This window comes from Nyctereutes procyonoides, unplaced genomic scaffold, assembly GCF_905146905.1.
Source record: "Nyctereutes procyonoides isolate TBG_1078 unplaced genomic scaffold, NYPRO_anot_genome, whole genome shotgun sequence".
Taxonomy (NCBI): domain Eukaryota; kingdom Metazoa; phylum Chordata; class Mammalia; order Carnivora; family Canidae; genus Nyctereutes; species Nyctereutes procyonoides.
This window is the reverse complement of record NW_026575036.1, coordinates 25,200,373-25,222,209: the sequence shown is the minus strand read 5'-3', so window position 1 is coordinate 25,222,209 and position 21,837 is coordinate 25,200,373. Positions and strand designations below refer to the sequence as shown.

General features: G+C 56.6%; 1 protein-coding gene and 1 long non-coding RNA gene across 2 annotated transcripts; both read right to left on the bottom strand.

The window, feature by feature from the left end:
- Positions 1-639: 639 nt before the first annotated feature.
- SLC48A1 (solute carrier family 48 member 1) lies at positions 640-8,972 on the bottom strand. Its single transcript, XM_055318921.1, has 3 exons — positions 8,723-8,972; positions 2,426-2,593; positions 640-1,876 (listed from the first exon to the last, which is right to left on the bottom strand). The coding sequence occupies exons 1-3, from the start codon at positions 8,856-8,858 to the stop codon at positions 1,740-1,742; spliced, it is 441 nt and encodes a 146-aa protein (XP_055174896.1). The 5' UTR covers positions 8,859-8,972; the 3' UTR covers positions 640-1,739.
- Positions 8,973-13,704: 4,732 nt separating this feature from the next.
- Positions 13,705-15,960, bottom strand: LOC129505708 (uncharacterized). Its single transcript, XR_008663577.1, has 3 exons — positions 15,847-15,960; positions 14,379-14,461; positions 13,705-13,929 (listed from the first exon to the last, which is right to left on the bottom strand). It is a non-coding gene; the product is annotated as an uncharacterized LOC129505708 (long non-coding RNA).
- Between the last annotated feature and the right edge of the window lie 5,877 nt (positions 15,961-21,837).

Genomic DNA, 21,837 nt, shown 5'->3' with positions numbered 1-21,837 from the left:
TAAGTCACGTCACCTCCTGGGACCTCTGTTTATCAGCTAAAGGCTCCAGAAATAGACGCTGTTATGGCCCCTTCCTGCTCAAATGCATCATGACTTCCTAACATATAATGAGCCTAGAAGAGACGATGCATGAGGCAACAGGCCGGGACAAGCTCCTCCAATCACCGGAGAGGAAGGTGCCAGGCTGCCGGGGCCTGTCTTTACAGTTCTGAGCCAGCCAGGCTTCTCCAAACCGGCAGGAAGAGCAGCCTCATCACCTCAGACCTCGCCCCAAGCCCACGGCCTAGGAGACTATGAAGGGGAACAGGTTCAGCAACCTTCCCATCTGTCCTGGCCTCTTGGGTGATGGACACGAAATGCCACCGGTGGTGCTGAGGCTGTGCCCCTGGGCATCCCCCCGACCCCTGGTTGGGGTGAGCTGAGAGCCAGGCTACTGGGCTCCCTGATGCCAAGAGGGGCCAGAGGGGGAGGGCCTCCAGCCCCTGGGGCAGTGGTCCCTCCTCTGCCCTCCAGGGCACCAGTGAGCTACGGAGATGGCAGCTAGAGACCCACCACCACCACCCTTCCTGCTTCCCGCTCCCCCAGCACCCCCCAACCTCCCCCCCACAAGGTTCCCACCCCCAAGGAACCACCAGAGGCTGCCTGGTACAAATGGCCGCTGTATTTCTGCTAAAGTGACAGTGACACAGATAAGGCAAAGAGCTGAAGGGCAGGACACATCAGGTGGGAAGAGGGTAGACCGTGCAAAATGGCAACCTAACGTAAAAAGGTAACAATAGCTCCCTCCCTCCCGAGTTAGGTGAGCCCTTGTGCCATCTAGGCAGAAAAGCAGAGTTTTGTCCTGCGGAAGGGAGATTTAAAAAGATGAAACCTCTAGGCGGAGGGCAGTGAGCAGGGGAGCGGGGGGACGTCTCAGGGCCAGGGGTGATGCATGTGAGAAGTGACAGAAATGTAGGGCTGGAGGTACACGGGCACGGATCTGCGGGTTCCTGCCAGCCTGCACCATGGTGGGGGGCAGGGCACCTTCCAGACGTTCAGTCTGGCTTCATTCAGGGAGTCCCGCTTTGTTTGGGGTGTGTGGTGTGTGTGTGTGTGTAAAAGAGAGGGCTTGGGGATGCTGAAGGAGATGACCGGCTCTAGCACACTCACGGGAGACCCGCTCTGGGGAGGGGAGAGGGACACTACACTCTCCACTCCGGTCCCCAGGCCTCGGGGAAAAGAGAGCCAAGTGTTGCCATCCCTGGGACTGAGGAGTTAAGCTACCCGGCCCTCAAAGGACAACGGGATGGGGGGTCGGGGTCGGGGCTGAGAGGTCTCTACTCGAGATCCCTTACTCGAACTGACCTCCCAGGTTCTCAGCCTGGCCTGAGAGACAGCGCCCCCAGGCAGAGGTCAGGGCTCCCTGCCCTACCCCTTGACTCACTGCCCTGGCCCCGCTTTCGAAGATTCCTCACTGAGTGCTAAGAAAATAGATCCATCTGAAAAGGTCTAAAGCTGCCCTCCAGCCAGGCCGATGGGGAGCCGCGTGGCAGGAAGGACCCGTTTCCACCGCACCCGCGTGTCCTGCACCGCGTGTCCCGCAAAGGGGGCAGGACAGCTTCCTAGGAGACGGCAGTCCTCCTGCTGTTTCTTCTGCCGCAGATCTAGGGCCTCCGGGGGGGTGGCAGGCCTGCCCAGTGCCTCAGAGGCCGAGTCCAGGTCCTGAGGACCCCCAGGGGACAGAAGCCTCACCCCTTGGGTCAGAAATCGCTGAGGATGCTGATGTCGGCGAAGTCAGCCCGGTAGCGGTGGGCGTAAAGGCTCAGCAGGAAGGCCCACTTGAAGGAAATGAAGCTCCAGACGCAGGAGAGGTAGTAGCTTTTGGGGTCTGTGAGGCCTGCAGGGGAGAGGAACCCCACGGTGACTTGAGCCGGCTTTGCCCTGGACCCCGGCCACCAGGCCGCAAGCCCGGGGCCACCCCTCCCCACAACCTCCAGGAGAGGTGGCCCGCGCTAGCCAGTTTTAGGGCCTTTAGGGGTTTGCAGGCAGGAGGCCGTGGGGACGAGGGAAGGTCAGGGCTGGCCAGTGACAGGCCTGGATGGGCGCTCAGCCCTGGGTTACCCAGCGCCCCTGCACCCTGCTTCCAGCCCTAGACTCCTGGGGCCCGGAGGGCCTTTGCCCACTTGCTGGCTGCAGCCACCAGGGGGCGCTCCCACCCCAGAGCCGGGCTCGAGGACTCCCCCCGGGGCTCTAACGAGGACACCCCTGCCTGCTGACCTGCAGAGGACACCGGGTTCCCCGAGCCCTTTCCAACCCGAGGGGCTGGGTACTCATTACCCCCTCGGTGAGAACCCCCAGGCACGGGCCTCCCAAGTTCCTTGGACACAAGCTTTGGAACCAGGATGGGAATCCCAGGTGAACCCCCAAGTGCCCCAACAGCGCTCACTCTGGTGTCGGGTGACAGCCAGCACGAGGAAGGTGCAGAAGGTGGCCACGGACACGGCCGAGAAGAGGACGCCCACGAAGAAGAAGCCACGCAGTCCCTTGAGCCAGGTCCTCCAGTAATCCTGCATGTACATCACGTGCGTCACCAGCACCCACAGCGCCAGCACACCTGCCGGGGGACAGGCTGGTCAGCTGGGGGGGCCGCCCTTCCCCTCTCCCCCTCCCGCTGCCTTCAGCCCAGGGGACTTAGGGGCCCCGGGGCCTCTCGGGTCCCTGAGGCCAGGGCTGCTAGCTGACTAATGCTGAGATAGGTGGCCTTCCAGTCTCGCTGCTTCCTGACTGCGGAGTGGAGTGTTCTGGAGGCTACGCGGCCTCTGGCATCACAGCACTTGGAGGCAAACGCAGATAAGAGAATCTAGCTGTCTTCTGGTAAGCCAGATACTAAAGTGACTTGCAAAAATTGGGAAGCATGCCATTCTTCTCCCTCATTTTTTTTTTTTTTTTTTTTTGGTCTTAAACATGACTATTTCTTACACGGGGATGTTATTTTCTGCTAACACAATGTTTTTGTTTTTTTTTTATTTATTCATGAGCGACACACACAGAGAGAGGCAGAGACCCAGGCAGAGGGAGAAGCAGGCTCCATGCAGGAAGCCCCATGTGGGACTCGATCCTGGGAATCCGGGATCACACCCTGACCCGAAGGCAGGCGCTCAACCCCTGAGCCACTCAGGTGTCCTGCAATGTTATTTTTAATATCTACTTTGGAATGCTTGGCAATGTTCTCGGTCTTAATTTCTAGTGTGGTACAGATCAATAGATATAACCCACATCAACAGAATTTCCTTGGGGCTTCACTACTTTCCAGGGGTGTAAAGAGGTCCTGACATGGAAGGTCTGGGCATCAGGGCAGCCAGCCTGCTTCCCAGGACCTGCGCCCACCTACCGAGGGCCCAGAGGTGGGAAGCAGCTGCCTTCCCGGATGCTTCGGTTCTAACATGGCCCTCAGGGGCCTGGGGCTGAACTCTTGGCCAGCGGGGCCCTTTCAGAACCCCACGGACTGGTCTTGCAGAGTGAAGAGGCCCAGCACTGAGACCCCCAAGGCCACCCAGCACCCAAGTGGCCTTCTTGCTCGTCACCAGACCCCATGTCACTCCTTCCAGTTTGCAGAGAGGGCAAGCCAGACGCCCCCCACCTCTCCAGGGTCTGCCCTCTGGGCCTGGCCGGGCACTTCCCCTACAAAGCCAGCTGCCACTCAGCCAGTACAATGATGCCCTCTGTGCCAGGCTGTGCCTGCCAGCACAGCCCCAAGAGTGGAACAAATACCCGTCCCATTGGCAAGGGTCCGGAGCAGGGCCACAGGGTCCCAGCAAGGGAGGAATGAGGAAAGAGGCAGGGCCAGCTGCAAGTTGTCTACGTGTGGGGGGGGGGGGGCTACATGGGCTGCTGGATCCCAGGAATCAGGAGAGTCTCAAAAAGGCAGCTGCAGAGTGGCTGGGTGGCTCGGTCAGTTAAACGTCTGCCTTCGGCTCAGGTCATGACCCCGGGGCCTGGGATCAAGCTGAGCCAGGCTCCCTGCTCAGCGGGGAGCCTGCTTCTCCCTCTGCCTGCCACTCCACCTGCTTTCTCTGTCAAATAAATAAATAATTTTTTTTTTTAAAGGCAGCCACACACACTAAACGCAGCGTAGCATATGTGCATAGGAAGGGTGGATATCTGGATGGGGAAAGTGGTTTTCTTGGGCAAGGGAAAGACGGAAGGAAAGTAGATGGGAGATTGGCGGTGGGAGAGTGCTTTGACTGAATCTGTGAGTTTATTTCTTAGGCCAGGTGCTAAGTATAAGGGAGTTCATTAAATCACCTATCCTTTTTTATATGCCCCAAATACTTCTTTCCTTTTCTTCTTTTTTCTTTTTCTTTCTTTTTTTTTTTTTTTTTTTTTTTTCAGTTAGGAGGGAAAAAGAGGTTGGGTGGGCGGCATTATCACAGAACCCTGCTCTGGATATCAGCTCAGAAGCTGTCACAATTCGGGCGGCCTGGCACAGGACCGTGAGCCACGGGACGATGAGCCAGGAAGTCTGGGGTCTGGCACAGCTGTGCTGCTCGTGACCTCTTACAGCCTTAGTGTTTCCACTTCTAGAAATGGGTGAGCCCAAGGGTCCTGCCAGCCTGGAAACGTGACCACCTCAGGAGTTCCCTGCTAGCAAGGGTTCAGGCCCTGCCAGGCCCAGGCCCCATCCCACCCTGTTGGACCCATACTCTCCAGGCTTTGCCCGTCCCCACCCCAACCTTCTGCGGGTCAGGGGCCTGGAACCTGGGTCCCTCCACCCCTGAGGTCAGGGTGGGCTGGAACAAGCGTTCTCCATCCCCGCCTAGAAAGGAAGCTGGAGGTGGACAGAGTTATAATCTCACGGCTTCCGCTTACATCTTCTACGACCCGGAGCATGTGGCAGCGGCCCTTCTCAGAAGCATTTCCCAAACCCCCCACATGCATCCTAAGTGCTCAATCTGGGCATTCTGTTTGGGTGCTTAAAGGGCCCTAGGAAGAAGGCGTATTGTTCTGAGCGCGTCCGAGGAACAGTCGGATGGGCATCTGCCTGGGATGGCTCCACGTGCCCGTCTCCCCAGTTGGCCATGGAGGGCTGGGGGACATGAGCTCTGGGATCCTTTACCGCTCCAAGATTCTGGAGCCAGCTTAGGAGAACACTAAGGAGGTCAGAGTAATTCCTCTGTGACTCAGCAATTTCTGGGTTAGGAAATGCTGAAATAGGGGCCTGTGGAAATGCCACATGTTAGTCCACTGGCCGTGCTGCAGCTGTGCCCCCAGGCCCTCCCGCCCCGGGCGTACACCCACGTACCAGGAAAAGGGAGATGGCCATTTTGGGGGTTCCACATACCAGTTCTTCGTTAATAAGCAGGCACAACCTTAACCACCTCTCACTTCCCCTGTGCACAGGCCTTGCCTCCAGATAAACACAAGCCACTTCTGGAAGCAGGCCAGTTCCCACCGGCCCGGGCTCCCGCCGCCTTCCTTCGAACAGGGACCTCCCCACAGGTGGTCGGTGAAGGAGCAGGAGCCCCGGCTGGTCCCCTCCCACACCTCACGCCAGCAGCAACGGTGTCTCAGGGTGTCTCAGCTTCGCTCTCTTCCGACGACACTCTGGGCTATTCAGGGCAGAACGGACAGCTCCGCAGGCCCACCCGGCTGCATGGCCACGCCAGCCCTCACCCCACCCACCCCACCGCTTCGGTGGGCTCACAGCTGGCAGACCAAGGGCAAGGACGGAGCAGAGTTGGTCGGTGAGCGTCTCACCAGTGGCTGGGCTGGAGGTGAGGAGCCGGCGAGGGGCCAGAGGAGCCCACAGAGGCACTCAGACAAGTGGAACCCTGGTCCAGGGCCCCACTCTGTTCTTGAACCCCTGCCCTCTACACCAGCCCTGGGGAAAAGCAAGGCCCGGAGCCCCAGGACCCCTCTCCCTCCCAGAGGGAGAACACAAAGCCATTTAGGCCTCTGGGGCAAATTCTCTATTCTTTCCGGGATGCCTCGGTGACTCAGTGGTTGAGCATCTGCTTTTGGTTCAGGTGGTGATTCTGGGGTCCCGGGATCGAGTCCCACATCGGGCTCCCCACTGGGAGGTTGCTTCTCCTTATGTCTCTGCCTCTCTCTGTGTCTCATGAATAAATAAATAAAACTAAAAATTTTTTTCTATTCTTTCCACCTTTCTTTGCTCTACTAGATCTGGAGCGAGAGTCCGTGTTTCCCCAGGATTCCCACAGCAAAACTATTTTCTCTGCAAGTGGCTTTCCTCCAAGCCACCTCTTTCAGACGCCCATGAGGATGGGAGACAGTAGGTCTCCACCCAGGAACACTCTTCCCGTTGGCCCCAGGGACCCCAGGGACTCCAGGGCTGACCCTGCCTCAGAAACCAGCACCCCCGTCCACCCCTGCCTCATTTGCAGGGGAGAAGGAGCACGCTGGGGCTGGCTTCTGGTGACTCAGCAGCTTCTGGGCTGGAAAGTGCCAAGTCAGAAGTGGGGTGCTCACAAGTCAATAAATCTGCTGATGCTTCACCCCTAAAAGAGGAAGGAGGCTGGCTGGCTACAGACTTTCCCAGAACCCACTCAGGGTGGAGAGGGCCCGTGGCTCTGACCTGGCCACCCCTCCGCCCGCCCGCTGCACCACCACCACCAAGTGGCTTTGCTCTTCCATTGCCACCTCCTGGTTGTCTGGAAGGCCAGACTGTCAGGGAGGCCTCAGGACCCTGCTTCAGCTGCTTGCTGCCCTCACACCTCTCCCTGCAGGTGGCTCGGTGGGCCTCAGGGGCTAAGGGAAGCCTTCGGGGAGGGAGAGAGAGCAGAGTCTGGGTCAGAAGGAAAGCTCATACTCCCTGGAGCCCAAGGTACAGGGCCTTTTCCACAGCCTCCTAGGAGGCAGCTGTGGGATGAACGCCGCAGAGCGTTCTAGACTTACTACTCACTGCCAACCTGGAGGGGCTCTCCGAGATCATCTCTTTCAGTGGTATCTCCTCCCACTCCTCACAGACGAGGAGGAAACTGAGGCCCGGGAGGCATGGATGTGCTCAAGGTCGCGTGGCTAGGAAGGGCTCAGCTCTACCCGGCCGGACTCAAACACACCGGCTCTGATCCCAGATCCCAGGGACGGCCCTCCCTCCTCGGCCCCAGCCAGCCCCTTCCTCTCAGGCGGCAGTACAGCCACAGGACCTCGCCTGAAGACGCGGCCTTCCCAACAGAAAGCAGCAGGGCCTACGGGACTACAACACAAAGCTGCAAGGAGAGACCCCTGAGGAGCACAGTAGCAGCAGGGGGTGCGGGGACAGGGGACCAGGGGTCTGTAGATAACGGAGCAACCCTGGGCTGGCTGTCTCCAGGGAGGACAGGAACCCACAGGTGGGGGGGGCAGGAGAGCATCCCAGCCAGGGTGCCCCCCAAGGTCTCTGGTGTTGCTCAGACTGTGGCTATGCACGCCCCTCTTTTAAGAGAAATGCCACCTCCCATTCCTTCTTTACCCAGGGATGGCACTCAGGAGGCTTGGGGGCTATGAGGAAATCTAGTTATTTTCAGCGAGTCCATTTAGGGCTTCTTTAGGGCAGAGGATTTTTTGTAATGGAATGGGATCTCCATGTGTACAAGTAATATCCTCGCACGTATTTTTTCCCAAAGTTCCTTTCCCACGCATGTTATTTCAGGTAGCTGTGTAACCCTGGGCAGGCCATTTATTTACTCTAACCCTCGGTTTAATGCCTTATCCGTGAAATGGGCACGACAATAATGCCTACTGCACAGGACTCGTGCAGATGAAATAAGATGATGGAAATAAGATGATGATGATACACAGAAAGTATTAGGGGGGGGAAATGCTAGCGAGTAGGAATAATGTTTTGTCTTCACCCGATTCTACAACACAGAGAGGCCCACGGGTGCCCGAAGGTGCACAGTGAAGACGCAGCATCGGGGAGGACCCCGCCTCCAGCAGCACCCTGGTGCTCTCTCACTCTAGCACTTGCCTCCCTTTGGCCCCCTTGTTTTTTTTTTTTTTTTTAAATAAGATTTTATTTATTTATTCATGAGGGACACAGAGAGAGAGAGAAAGAGAGAGAGAGGCAGAGACACAGGCAGAGGGGGAAGCAGGCTCCCTGATGTGGGACTCGATCCCGGGGGACTCCATCCCGGGGGGAGTCGATCCCGGGGGACTCGATCCGGGGGACTGGATCCCGGGTCTCCGGGGTCACGCCCTGAGCCAAAGGCAGCCGCTGCACGGCTGAGCCACCCGGGGGGGCCCCCCCTCTGCCCCTTAAAGCCCAGACGGGGCAGCGCGCGCTGGTCCCGCACACCTGGGCCGGGAGCCACCTGGGCGGGGCGCAAGGGGCACCGACGCGGGGGTGGGGGTGGGGGTGGGGGTGTCCGGGTGCCCGGGTGGGCGTGCTCCGCGGGGACTCGGCTGGGGGAGGGGGAGGGGCCCTCCGTCCTCCCTCCTCTCTCCTCCCCACTCCCCCCTCCCCCCTCCCCGGGGACCCCCGGCCCTCCGGCCCCCGGGGGAGGGGCGCTCGCGGCGCCGAGGGGCCCGGGCACAGGCGCGGTGCGGCGGGCGCGGGGAGGACGCTGTCGCGGGGCGGCCGGGCACTCGGCGCGGGCGGGGGGGGGCTCGCGCGGGGCCTGCGCTGCCCACGGGCGGCCTGGGGCCAACAGCACCCCCACCCCCACCCCCACCCCCACCCCCACCCGCGCCCCGGGCCCCGGGCCCGCGCCCCCCGCCCCCGCCCGCGCGCGCCCCGCGGTACCTGCGAGCCCCCCCATGGCCGCGGTGCCCGGCTGCCTGTACAGCAGGGTCCAGACGAGGAAGATGGAGAAGCCGGCCGCGGAGCTGAGGCCGGAGTAGGCGGCGCGGAGGCCGAGCTGCAGGCGGGACGGGGCCATGGGGCCGCGGGCGCCGGGCGGTCGCAGGTGCAGGGCGGGCGGGAGCGGGAGCGGGAGCCGGAGCGGGAGCGGGAGCCGGGAGCCGGGAGCCGGGAGCCGGGAGCCGGGAGCCGGGAGCCGGGAGCCGGGAGCCGCCGCCGGCCCGCGCTCCGCCCCGCGCCCGCCCCCGCCCGCCCCCCGCGCCGCCGGCACAGCGCCCTCCCCGGCCGGAGGCCGCCCGCCCGCCCGCCGCCCGCCGCCCGCCGCCCCCCCGAGCGCCGGGTGACGTCCCGGGGCCGCCGCGCCGTCCGTGGGGGTGGGGGGGGGCGGGGGGGGTCCCTCGTAAAAAAAAAAAAAAAAAAAAAAGCAGGTTCGGGGGCGCATCCTCAGACTTACCGGGTCACCATCTTCGGGGCTGGGCGGGGCCCGTAAGCCGATATATATACACGAGCCACTTGCGGCCCCGGTGACTTGAAAATGTTTCTCTTTGAATACGATTCTCGTTTAAAATGTGAATTTCTCGGGGGCACCGGGGTGGCTCGGCGGTTGAGCGCCTGCCTCCGGCTCAGGGCGTGACCCTGGAGACCCGGGATCGAGTCCCCGCCTCGAGCTCGCTGCAGGGAGCCTGCTCCTCCCTCCGCCTGTGTCTCTGCCTCTCTCTCTGGGTCTCCCATGAATACATAAATAAAGTCTTAAAAAATAATAATAATAGAACTTAAATTTCTCGATATAAGAATTAGGAAGCACGCAAGTACACAGCGAATAGGGCTCCTGCCCCCCTGCGCCCACCCACCAGATTCCCTCCCCCAGACTTGACACGCGCAGCTCCGAGGATCCTTCCCACCGACCGATGTTTGAGGACCCCTGCGCTGAGACCGTCCCCGCGGAACCTCAAACACCTCTTCCACGCGGACAGCTTCCCCTTCCTTCCAGGCCCATAACCTTCATCCCCCACCCCAAATCCCTACCAACCACCTGCGCCACTCTCAGAATCTATAGCAGGAGTATATTGAGCTTCCTCTGTGAGCCCAGCTTCATACCCAGAGCTGGGAGGGAAAATCAAACAGAACACAGAGCCCTCAAGCACCTGTAATCTAGTTGGGGGGGGGGGGTCCATCACATACCTGCACAAAATAGGTAGCCAGTCTCTGTATCAGTTTCCTTTTGCTGCTGTAACAATCACCACGAATCTTTTTTTTTTTTAATTTTTATTTATTTATGATAGGCACACAGTGAGAGAGAGAGAGGCAGAGACACAGGCAGAGGGAGAAGCAGGCTCCATGCACCGGGAGCCCGACATGGGATTCGATCCCGGGACTCCAGGATCGCGCCCTGGGCCAAAGGCAGGCGCCAAACCACTGCGCCACCCAGGGATCCCAATCACCACAAATCTAATGGCTCAAAGCAACACCTATTTATTATCCCGCAGTTCTGCGGATCAAGGTCCGCAGCAACAGTGGGTCTCACTGGGCTCATATCAAGGAGATGGCAAGGCTGCCTTGCTTCTGGGGGGCTGGAGGGGAGAGTCTATTTCCTTGCCTTTTTCCAGCTTCTATAACCACCCACATTCCTTGACTCATGGCCCTCTTCCTTCATCTTCAAAGCTAACAATCACATTACTCTGACCTCTGCTACTGTTGTCACATCTTTTCTACTGATGATTCCATTGCATCCCTCTTCCCTCGTAAGGACCCTCGCGACTGAGGATTTGGATCATTTGGGACACCTGGGTGGCTCAGTTGGTTAGGTGTCCCACTCTTGGTTTTGGCTCAGGTTATGATCTCAGGGTCTTGAGATTAAGTCCCTGAATGGGGCGCCATGCTTGAGATACTCTCTCCCTGCCTCTCCCTTTCAAGCATTCTCTGTCTCTCAAATAAATAAAATCTTTTTTTAAAGATTTTATTTATTTATTTATGAGAGACAGAGAGAGAGAGAGAGAGAGGCAGAGACACAGGCAGGGGGAGAAGCAGGCTCCATGCAGGGAGCCTGATGTGGGACTTGATCCCAGGACTCCAGGATCACGCCCTGGGCCAAAGGCAGGTGCTAAACTGCTGAGCCACCCAGGGATCCCCAAGAAATAAATAAAATCTTAAAAAAAAAAACCCTGGAAAATCCAAGCTAATTTTTCCACCTCAAGATCTTTAACTTAATCACATCAGCAAAACCTCTTTTGCCATGTAAAGTAACATATTCACAAATTTTGGAGACTAGGACATGGACATTTTAGGGAAGCACTATTACAGAATGTAAACTCTGAAAGGACTGTACCACTTTGGTTCACATGAACCCCTTAGAAGTGTGCCTCGTACCTTGTAGCCCCTTAATGAACATTGTTGAATAGATGAAGGCGGTGAATGAGAGGTAAGCATTAAATAATGACAAAGGTGATCGTCATTAGAAGTCCGAGCAGGGCATGATGGGTTGCCCAAGGAGTGTTGTAAACCGGTGTAATCCACACTTGCCTCACTTTAGAATAGTCAGGGAGCTTCTTAAAAAAAAAAGAGAAAAGAAAAAAAAATAAGAAAGACCCCAGACTCCACCCATGGCTTATTAAATTTGAATTTTGGAAGTGTATTTTTTAATGAGAAGTAATTTTCATGTGATGAGCTCAGCACTCAGGCCTTCTTTAGAAGCCAGTGATGCAATCAGAAAAGGGAGTGAGTCCCATGGTCCAGAGCCCAGTGCCACGGGGATGGCTTCAGTGCTGCTGGCTGGGCTAACACTCCAGGTGGTGGGAACAGCATGTGTGCGGCCCAGAGGGAAGAAATAACATGGCAGATTAGGGGAAACTGTAAATAGTTTGTGGTCTGTGGGTGGAGTGGTAGGTTCCAAAGTTAAAAATGTTCTGAACATAAAGGGCCTTTGTGCTCTGCTAAAGGGAGGGGAGTAAGGGCTCTGCATTCTAGAAATGTGGCCAGGGTAATAGCCTGAGGATGCGCTGCCTGAGAAAAGACTAGAAGCAGAGAGCTCATTCGGACGAGTCCATGCACTCGCTGGTCCTTAGTGATCTCATCTGCAAAATGGGTACAGCAAGGATAGCTACTTCACGTGTTGCGACAAGGACTCGGTGCTTAAAAGAGTGCCTGGCACATAGTAGGTACTCAGCTGGTATGATTAGCTGCAGCAGTACAGAGACGCAGGGGGGCTGAAAGGTGGTTGAGGCTGAGAGAGTGAGAATGGAAAAAAAGGGGGATCCCTGGGTGGCCCAGTGGTTTGGCACCTGTCTTGGGCCCAGGGTGTGATCCTGGGGTCCCGGGATCGAGTCCCACGTCAGGCTCCCTGCATGGAGCCTGCTTCTCCCTCTACCTGTGACTCTGCCTTTCTCTGTCTCTGTCTCTCTCTCTTTGTGCATCTCTCATGAATAAATGAATAAAATCTTAAAAAAGAGAGAGAGAGGATAGAAAAAAAGGAACTGAACCGACAAATATTGCAGTTATTTGAACCTTAAAGGTTATATCGGAATTACTTAACTGGGCAGACAGAAACGAGGAGAGGGAAAATATTGTGAGTGCACATAGGGGGAGTACTGAGCAAATGCGTCCCTGTGCGGTAGGAGATGGTGCAAGAAATTAATGAGACTAACTGTAGCTGGCCTGGGTCGTAGGAAAACGTTAAGGGCAGGCTGAACTTTCTTCTTGGTTGTAGAGGCAATATGGAGCTGTTGAAAGCCTTTATACTCCGATGGGGTCACCACTTATCGTGTGACCCCCAGCGGGTTCTCGTAACTCATCAGAAATTTTCTGACTTTCTGCCAAGAAAATACTCCAGGTCTGTGCTCTCCAAAATGGTAGCTACTACACACATGTGGCTCCTGAGTGCTTGGTATGAGGCTAGTGTGACGGAGGAGCTGAATGTTTAATTGTTTTTCATTTTAATTGAAATGGCCCCCCTGTGGCTAGTGGCTCCTGCAATGGCCCAGGAAGCTTCCCGGCCCCTGTTGCTCTGTCTGGATAATGGGAAGGATGGTAATAGCTTGTAGGCTTGTTGTAACCATCTGGATAGATTGACATACTGTAGTTAGAGCACTCAACACAGTAACCCCACAAGGTATTTTTCACTGTTCTTAAGACTGTTGTCCTTGTCCTCATTGAACAGGAGTAGCATGACATAAGCCAGGTCTTAGGAAGACTGTTGAGACTGTGATATCCAGGTTAGATTTGACGGGACAAGAAAATTGTAGAAGACGGACGCCTGGAGGGCTCAGCGGTTGAGCACCTCCCTTGGGCTCAGGGCATGATCCCGGGGTCCCGGGAATGGAGGCCTGCATGGGGCTCCCTGCAGGGAGCCAGCTTCTCTCTCTGCCTCTCTCTCTGTGTCTCTCATGAATAAATAAATAATTTTTTTTTTTAGGAAAATTATAGAAGAGAGAGCACCCACGAGACTGTTTCAGTGGTAAGGTGTGGGATAACTAAGATCCTGTCTGGAGAAAGATCATGACAATGGGAAAGAATGGGAGGATTCTTTGTGTTCTGCACAACATGTGAGTGTGCCCGCATATACACGTCCTCCCACATCAGCTGTCTTTCCAAGGTTCTTTCAGAGAGCATGCTCCCATCCCAAGCCAACACAGACACCACTGCCCACTCCCCCCACGAGACAGAGAGGCACTGCCCCTGCTCACTAATGCTCACCATTAGGGACTCTTCTTCTGGCACATTACCCACTAAATTTGCACTTGGAACACGACCCAGTGTCCTTGCAGTCAAACTGATGCCATGGGATTGAGCTCTGGACAATGGAATGGAATCAACGCAGAAGCAATGTGTTTCCAGGCTGGACCCATAAAAATCTTCCACGCGCCCTCAGTTCCCTATTTCCATCCTGTCATGATTTAGGAGGCCACATGTTTTTGTTTTTTGGGGTTTTTTTGTTGTTGTCGTTAAAGATTTTATTTATTTATTCATGAGAGACAGAGAGAGAGGAAGAGACACAGGCAGAGGGAGAAACAGGCTTCCTGCGGGGAGCCCGAGGTGGGACCCCGGGATCACACCCTGAGCCGAAGGTAGACGCTCAACCGCTGAGCCATCCAGCCGTCCCATGAGGTCACATGTTGAAGATGGCAGCACTACATGATGGAAGGAGCCTGGGACCCCTGAATGAATGAATGAATGAATGAATGAGTGAAACAAAACCACTCTGTCCTCCTGGAGTGAAAAATGCACTTTGTTGTGCTAAAAACCCCTGAGATTTGCAGGTTGTATGTTACAGCTAATCTGATTACCCTAAGACACCATCCCTCATCCCAATTCAGGTCACGTGAACATATCCCATGTGGCTGACCCGCCTGAACTATCAATCCCTCAGGAGTCACTTTATTTATATTTTTTAAAAAGATTTTCTTTATTTATTCATGAGAGACACACAGAGAGAGGCAGAGACACAGGCAGAGGGAGAAGCAGTCCCCATATGGGACTCGATCCTGGGACCTGGGGGTCTCGACCCAAGCTGAAGGCAGATGTTCAACCGCTGAGCCCCCCAGGTGCCCCAGGAATCACTTTTAAATCGGGCCCCACCAGCATGAAGACAGACTCTCCCTCTCACCTGCAGCGTCTTGCCTCCTAAGACATTCCTTCCTCGCTCCCCCAGAGCAGGCGCATTCCAGACACGTATCTCCTCCGACAAAGCTGTATTCCAGTGGATTGAGTTTACTGGACTTGTCAGGGCTTCCTCCTCTCTGCTCCCTACTCCCACCCAGAGTGACCTCGCCTGCCCTCTGGGGCATGACCTTGCTTAGGGCTGTGTGGCATATGGCTCCAGGCCCAAACCCCAGCGTCATTTCTGAGTCCTCCCTTTCCTTCCTCCCCACTTCCAACTCCTTAGCAAGTCCATTGGGGCTGCCCTGTCCTTCTCCTTCTCCCTGTCACCACCCTAGTCCAGCCACCGTCATCACCACCTGCCCACTTGAGGGTCTCCTAACTGGTCTTCCTCGGCTCCCCCCCCCCCACCCCGGGCGGCTGGCACAATCTTTGAAAAATAACAAGCAGAACAAGGGGCTCCCCTGCTTACTCCCTCTGTGAGCTTCCCATCTCTCGTGGGGTGAACTGATTGGGGCCTCGCCAGCTCCAACTAGTCTGACCGTTCATTCTGATTCTGGCACATGGGCCTTCTCTCTGTTTCTCGAATGTGTCAGGCTTGTTCCTGCCCCAGGGTTTGGGGGCTTTTTTTTTTCTTTTAAAGATTTATTTATTTATTCATGAGAGACACACACACACAGAGGCAGAGACACAGGCAGAGGGAGAAGCAGGCTCCTTGCAGGGAGCCCGACACGGGACTCGATCCTGGGACTCCAGGATCACAACGCCCTGGGCCGAAGGCAGGCGCTGTAAACCGCTGAGCCACCCAGGCGTCCCTTTGGGGGCCTTTTTGCCTGGAAATCTATCTCTTCTCTGAGTGCCCATAAGATTAACTCCTCGTCATCATTCAGCAGCTCAGACTGTACTTCCTCAGAGACGCAGTGCTGTCCTTCTTGTCTCAAGCACAACCTGCCACACAGTTTGGTGTCTCTCAACACCCATCACTGGGTGAAATTGTGTTCATTTATCCTTTAACCCCCACTCTGCCTAACCCTTGGGAATATAACCTTCATGAGGGCAGGGGCTTTATTTGTTAGGGATCACTCCTCTGGCTTTGCCCAGGACAGTCCTGGTTTTACCACTAGAAGTTCCACATTCCAGGAAATCCCTGAGTCTAGGGCGAGCAGTGACAGTCACGTTATTGCCTGCCTTGACTGCTTCCATGTTCCCAGTACCCAGTCAACGGCCAGGTGCAGGGGGAGGAACTTCCTACAGATTTGTACAATAAATATAACCGTGGCCTGCTGTCCATAAAGAATTCTTTGGTCCTACCTCTAGGGGGTAGCCTTTTCCAGCCTTCTCCAGCTTTCTCCACCCTCCAACCTCTGCCTTGAGACCCAGCTTTACAAGGTTGGGCCAAAAAATCTCCCGGGCTTGAATTTCGGTGGCTAGTTCCACAAGATTCTCCCCAGACATCACACGGGCCCTTTGCTCACCCCCAGCTCCCGTGGAGTTCATGGCTGAGGATCCAGAACCGGATCATCCCCTCACTCCAGCCCTGCGTCCTGCAGCTTTGTCTTCCTTCCGAGGCCAGACAGACCAGAGCAGAAAGGCCTGTTCTAAGAGGAGGAGCCACCAAAGGGACGATCTGGCCCCATCATGAGCATCTCAGTTGTCCAGGGTGTAGGAAAACATGCTGAGTCGAGGACCCCCCAGAGGAGGTCACTTTGCACCCCTTCACCACCCTGCCTCACCTGTCCCCCACCCCCCCTTACTCCTCCCCAGGGCTGTGGCTGCCTTTTGCCCCTAGAAGGGGTTGTCTCTGCCTCTTAGGGTGAGAGTGAAACTGCTCTGAGTCTGCCTTTTCGGTGAGACCCCACTTCCTCTGCCTGCCCACTGACAGCCTAGGAGTCCACATAGTGGGCAGGGTGCCGTGTGAGAAGATGCTGAGCACAGGCAGCAGGTCTTTGAACTCAAGTGCTAAGTGAGTATCAGAGGCGGGGGGGGGGGAGTGTGTGTGTGATCACAGCCTCAGCCCTGTGCAGTAGGGCAGCGTGGGGCCCGGCGGGTGTCCTGGTGACCTCCATCTTCTGACCTGAACCTTCAAGCACAGGTATCTACTCCAACTCTCTTTCCCTTTCCCCATGGGGTTGCTGTTGGCTGGGGGGGTGGGGGTGGAGCTGGGGAGAAAGAGCCTGTACCTCACCTCCAAGGTGGACTTAGTCTCTGAGCTGTGGGGAGTGAGAGAGCCCTGGGGCTGAGGGCAAGGAGGGGAGGGTGCTGACGTTTCCTGCAGGACAAAGCCTGGCTCGGGGCGGTGGACAGCCTGTCTTTTTGATTCGAGTTTGGTGACCGGATTGATTAACTGAGGAAGTCATCACAGAGGCTTAATCGATACATGGGGGTCCTGCCCTGGTCCAGCTGCAAGGACACTGGATGAAGTAAAGGGATAAGAAACAAGGCTGTCACCTGTGCCCGACCCAGAGTATGGGACCCAAGAATCTGAGGGTGCTTCCTGGAGTAAGGGAGGGGCGGGCTAGCGATGGCCCACTGCAGGGTGAGGAGTGGAGTCAAGTCAAGACCTGGGTGGACAGGTACCAGGAAGAAAGACAGATCTGGGGGAGGCATGAGGGAGGTGGAAAAGGGCTCGTACAGGAGAGGGGGCAGTTCTTTGACCTCAAGAAACCTCTCTTGAGGACCTTTTGCGCACAAGGCCCGGACTGTGCAGGGCGTGCAGCCGTGAACAAAGCAGGGCCAGGGCCTGCCCTTCAGGAGCTCACATTCTCTCCGAGGAGGCATCACTGGTAATGACTAGGAAGTGGCTTGATGTCAGCTGTGGTGAGTGCTGGGTGTGCGGCCCTGCAGGTTGTGGGGCACCCCGGCAAGCACCTGCTTCCAGCTGAGGCCCGAGGAGGAGCCTGGGGCCTAGGGAAAACCAAAGGCATCAGGGGAGATTAAATCAGAATTCAGGCCTCTAGAGGCCTCTGTGAAATGAGAACAAAAACGCCAAGGGGGTTCCCTATACCTGCCCCCCACATCGTGTTTAGGTGCAGTACACCGACCCTCCATTTCTCTGGACGTGAGGTCTCTAGGGGAGGAGGCGCCAAGGCCAAGGGCAGGAAGGACTTCCTGAGGCCCGGGGCCTGGCGCGGGAGGTCTGAGCGGCTGGTGCTGCCTCTCTATCCTGGTGGTGTAGACTGACACCAGGGGTGGAGGGAGCCACCCATGGCTCTCTCTCTCCGTCAGAAGTATAGACCCCTCTCTTTTCTGTTTCCCTCGCTGGACCCCATCTCTGTACCCCCCTCTGGCTGTTACCGTGTGGTCTCAGGAGAGAGGACAAGGGGCAGCGGTTCTGGTGCTGGCAAGTCTTCAGACTCTTCAGCTTCTCCTCTGGCCCTAGCACTTCCTGACTGGGATTTGTGGGCAGGATTGAGGTCGGCTCTGAGGCTAGGAAGGGGTTTCCCACCCTGGCCTGCTTGCCTGATCACCCACATCTTTGGCCCTCCTCAGCCAGTGTTCCAGATGCAGAGAGCAGTGGGCATCTCACGAGCAGGGGCTGGAGCCCTCCTAGGAGCCCTCCCTCGGGCTCCTGCAGCTGCTCCAGCCAGGTGTCTAAATCGGGAGGGTCAAGTGCGTGCAGAGTCTGAGTCCTGAACAAAGGCCACAGGCCCAGGACAGGTTGGAAGATTGGAGCATTTGAGAGACTAGGCTTCTGGAAAGGCCGGGAATGTTGGGAAGAGGCAAGGGGGAGGAGGTGGTGTGGGTGGTCAGCCTCAAGGAAGGGCTAGGAGTGGGGTGGGCTGGGGCAGAGGCAAGTGTAGGCTGGAGGTTCTGACAGAGTGAGGGAGAAGGAGAGGCACTTGAGCCCGAGCCACAGTGGCTACAACTAGGCTGGAGCTGCCACTTCTGAACACTGATCACTCAAGGTCAGATGCAGAGTCTCCTGGGTATTTGGAACACACACACACACACACACACACACACACACACACACACACACACGGAGCCCTCCAGAAGCTGAACCTTGGGAGGAGAAAGCAGCTCCTACTTTATGCACATTCATAGAACAGCACATTTGCCTGCTAGGCAGGCCTGTTCCCTCCCACACAGCTCCAGACCTGCCCCTGCCTTCCCTCCTGCTCTCCCAGCCTCTCCTTACCCTCGGGCCGCCACCGTCACCACCGTCACCACCACTGCGGGCCTGCTCAGTGATTGTTTCCTTGCCCCTGTCACACATGACTAGCTTGAGCACCAGCCAGGAGAATGCACCTCCAGGAACGCGTGGGGTCCCTGCCCTTGCCTCAGTCATCAGATCCCCACTGGTCCCCAGCCCCTGCCAGCCTTCCCTCCCAGCTTACCGACCTCCCCCACCTGGAGGAAGCAGGATCCCATTGCTCTTCTCCTTTGGTGGCCTCGCCACTGTCAAAGTGGCCCATGAGCAGCTGGCTCTGACCTGCTGGTCCTGGGAAGGTTTGGCTCTGTGCCCCGTTAGCGTTCCAGCTCCCTGCCTCTGCCCCCCACCCCAGGAATGGGCAAGGGAGGAGGGGGTGGAGGAACTGAACTGGAACCACCCTCAGAGGAAGGTATCTGGGCAAGCACTGGAAGACTTTAAACCTTCCAGAGCCAGGAGGTAGAGCCCCAATGAGGGCACTGGGCTCTCGTCCCCCTCCCTTGTGGGCCAGCCCTGGCCAACGTGGAATCCCAGAGATGCTGAGGGAGGCTACAGCAGGCCGGGGTTCCCAGGCAGAGCCCTTCCATCCTCTGGTTTCCAAGTTGGTCCTCTTCTGCAGTCCCACTGGAGACCCATTAGTTAAAGCTTCCTCTAACCTCCCACTGTCCCACCAACCAGCCACAGGACAGGGAACAGAGGAGGTGGTAGGGAAGCAGCGAGGGGGGAGGGAGATGGAACCAAATGCCTTGGAAGCTGGGCTACCGGGAGCTGGAAAAGCAGCCCCTCTCCCTCCCCTGGTCCCCAGGGTATAGGCCCTCTGTTGGTCACCAGCTGGTCTCCCACAGTTCGTTCATTTTGTTTGCACCGTTAATCTTTACATCAGACGCTGTGCTGGGCAGGGAGGCCTGACCAGATGGGTGTGTTAAGCAGATAAAGAAAAATCCGCTTGGCCCTGTAGCCCTGCAGCCGGGGGTCTGCTCAGTTCTGGGTTCCTAGTTTTTTATTTTATTTCATTTTTAAAAAAATTTTTTTTGGGGGGTGTTCCTAGTTTTGAGCAACATCCCTGGTTCCTGGCAGCATTCCTATAGCAGGATAGGCTGAGGAGGGCGAGGCCTAGAGCAGCAGCAGGGAGGCAGTAGCAAGAGGGGTGATGTGAGCCCCGCAGCCTGGCTGCCCAAGGCTGGCTCTACCAAACGCCCTTGCGCGGCTGTGGACAGCTAACTTCACCTCTCTGTGCCTCAATGTCCTCACTTGCAAGAATAGAGCATTCTGGGATGAAGACTTGCAGTCTACAGAGTGACATAGCACCCCCCCCCCACAACAGCAAGTGCTGGAAGAGGCCACCACTGCGCCCGCCCACCGCCCACCGAGGGCTGAGTGTAACAGATTATTTAACAGATTATTCCTCCGTTGGCTCAACCGGAGCTGGTGGCTGATTGGATGTGGGGGAGAGATGGAGGGATCTAGCCGGTGGCCTAGGCTGCCGTGGGGCTCCTGGGGCAGGAGGAGGGAGTGCAGACACGCCTACCTGAGAGGCGCCCCGTGCAGATCCAGGAAGCTGTGGGCCAGGCAAGTAGACAGCTCAGCAAAGAGGCCCCCGTGGGCAGAAGAGAGCCAAGTCCAGGCTAGGGGCCCAGAGGCTCTCTACCCAGAGAGCTCGTAGCATGGGTAGACCGTGTCAAGGGGCCCTGCACTTCAGGTTCCATCATCTGCCTCTCCCTCCGCTTCCCCCTGGAGCCTGTGCACCCAGCTATGGGGGAAAGGACTCTGGATATGGGCTTTTTCTCCTTCGTGGGAACTGTCCATGTATTTGACAGGCAGGGTTGCAAAATGGCAAAGCACATGGGACTCCTGACGGCTTGGGTAGAAGCATTCTCTGCCCTACATCTTTCTAGTTAGGGGACCTGGGGTTGGCCATCTGACCTTTCTGGTGTCTCAACTTCTGTCATCCGTGAAATGGGATGACAATAATATCTATCTCATAGGATTACCGTAATGATTAAAAAAGTGAATGTATGTAAAGGATCAAGAGCAGGGCCTGATGCTGGGTAACTGTTATTATTTGTCTGTCTTAACACGTCCCCAGGCATCTAATGACAGTCAGGAGAGGGTGAAGGGTGCACCAGGGCAGGGCAAGATTGTTCCCCAGATGCCTCACCATCTGTCTTGGGGTATCTTTCTCAGACACACTCCCCTTGTCCCCCACCACCTGCAGGCCTCCGCTCTGATTAAATATCTGTTGAGTGGCCTTTCTGCTAGGCAGCCTTCACCCAGGAATCCTGAGCAAAACTCACGGCCCATCATCTGCCTCGGTGGGAGGCAGGGGGCTTGCCTGCCGTAGTAAGAACAGGACAAGGGGGAGGTCCAATGCCTATGGTCCGCCCTGGCTGCCAGCCAACAGGCAATCACCCCGGCCATCCTCTCAGCCTCCCGGGAGAAGGGGAATGAGAAAGAGCCGTGAGAAAAGAAAGGCAAGGAAAAAATAGCGTGGAGAGAGAACATAGGTGGGGGGAAGGTGGGTTCGAGACACTTTGGTTTGCACTGATGTGAATGACTTTCTTTGGACGCTTGTACCTCCCACCCCAACCCCTGCACACACACTCAATTGCCCTTTCCATAGCTTTCTCTTTCGGGCATATGGTCCAGATTAGGAGAATGGATATGATGTAAAACAAGACAGGATAGCATGGTGGTTGAGTGGAGCCTGGCAACCTGGGTTGAAGCCCCAGCTCATCATTTGCTAGCTGGGTGACCTTGGCATGTCACTTAATACTTCTGAGCTTCAGCCTCCCCATCTGTATAAAGTGGGAATAATGGCAGTGCTGCTTCACAGGGGAGCGAGGGGCAGCGATCACGAAATGCCTGGAACAGTGCCAGGCACTTGTGGGCTACGGTGGCTTGCTGGGAGGTCTGCGGGCCCACAGATGTCCTACTCCATTTCCCAGCTCCTTTTCCACCTGCCCAAGTAAGGGCAAGTATAAAGACGGAATGGGGGGGCCCTTTCTGACCCCACTGCCAGTCCCCTGAAACTCCTCTGTTCAACCTTCCAGATCAGGTCACTAATCCCAGCAACCTAAAGCCTCAACTCTCTTCTGCATGCACCCCTGTGGCCCCAGCCTCTTATTCTTTCCTGCCAACAATTAAGCTGTTCTCCCTTCTTCCAAATTCCCAGAACTTGGGTGTGGGTTTGGGCCTGGGGCCAAACTTATTCTCAGGCTCCCCTCCTTTCCTGAAGGGGCATTTAAAACTCCACCATCACGGGAACCCTGGGTGGCTCAGCGGCTTGGAGCCCACCTTTGGCCCAGGGCCTGATCCT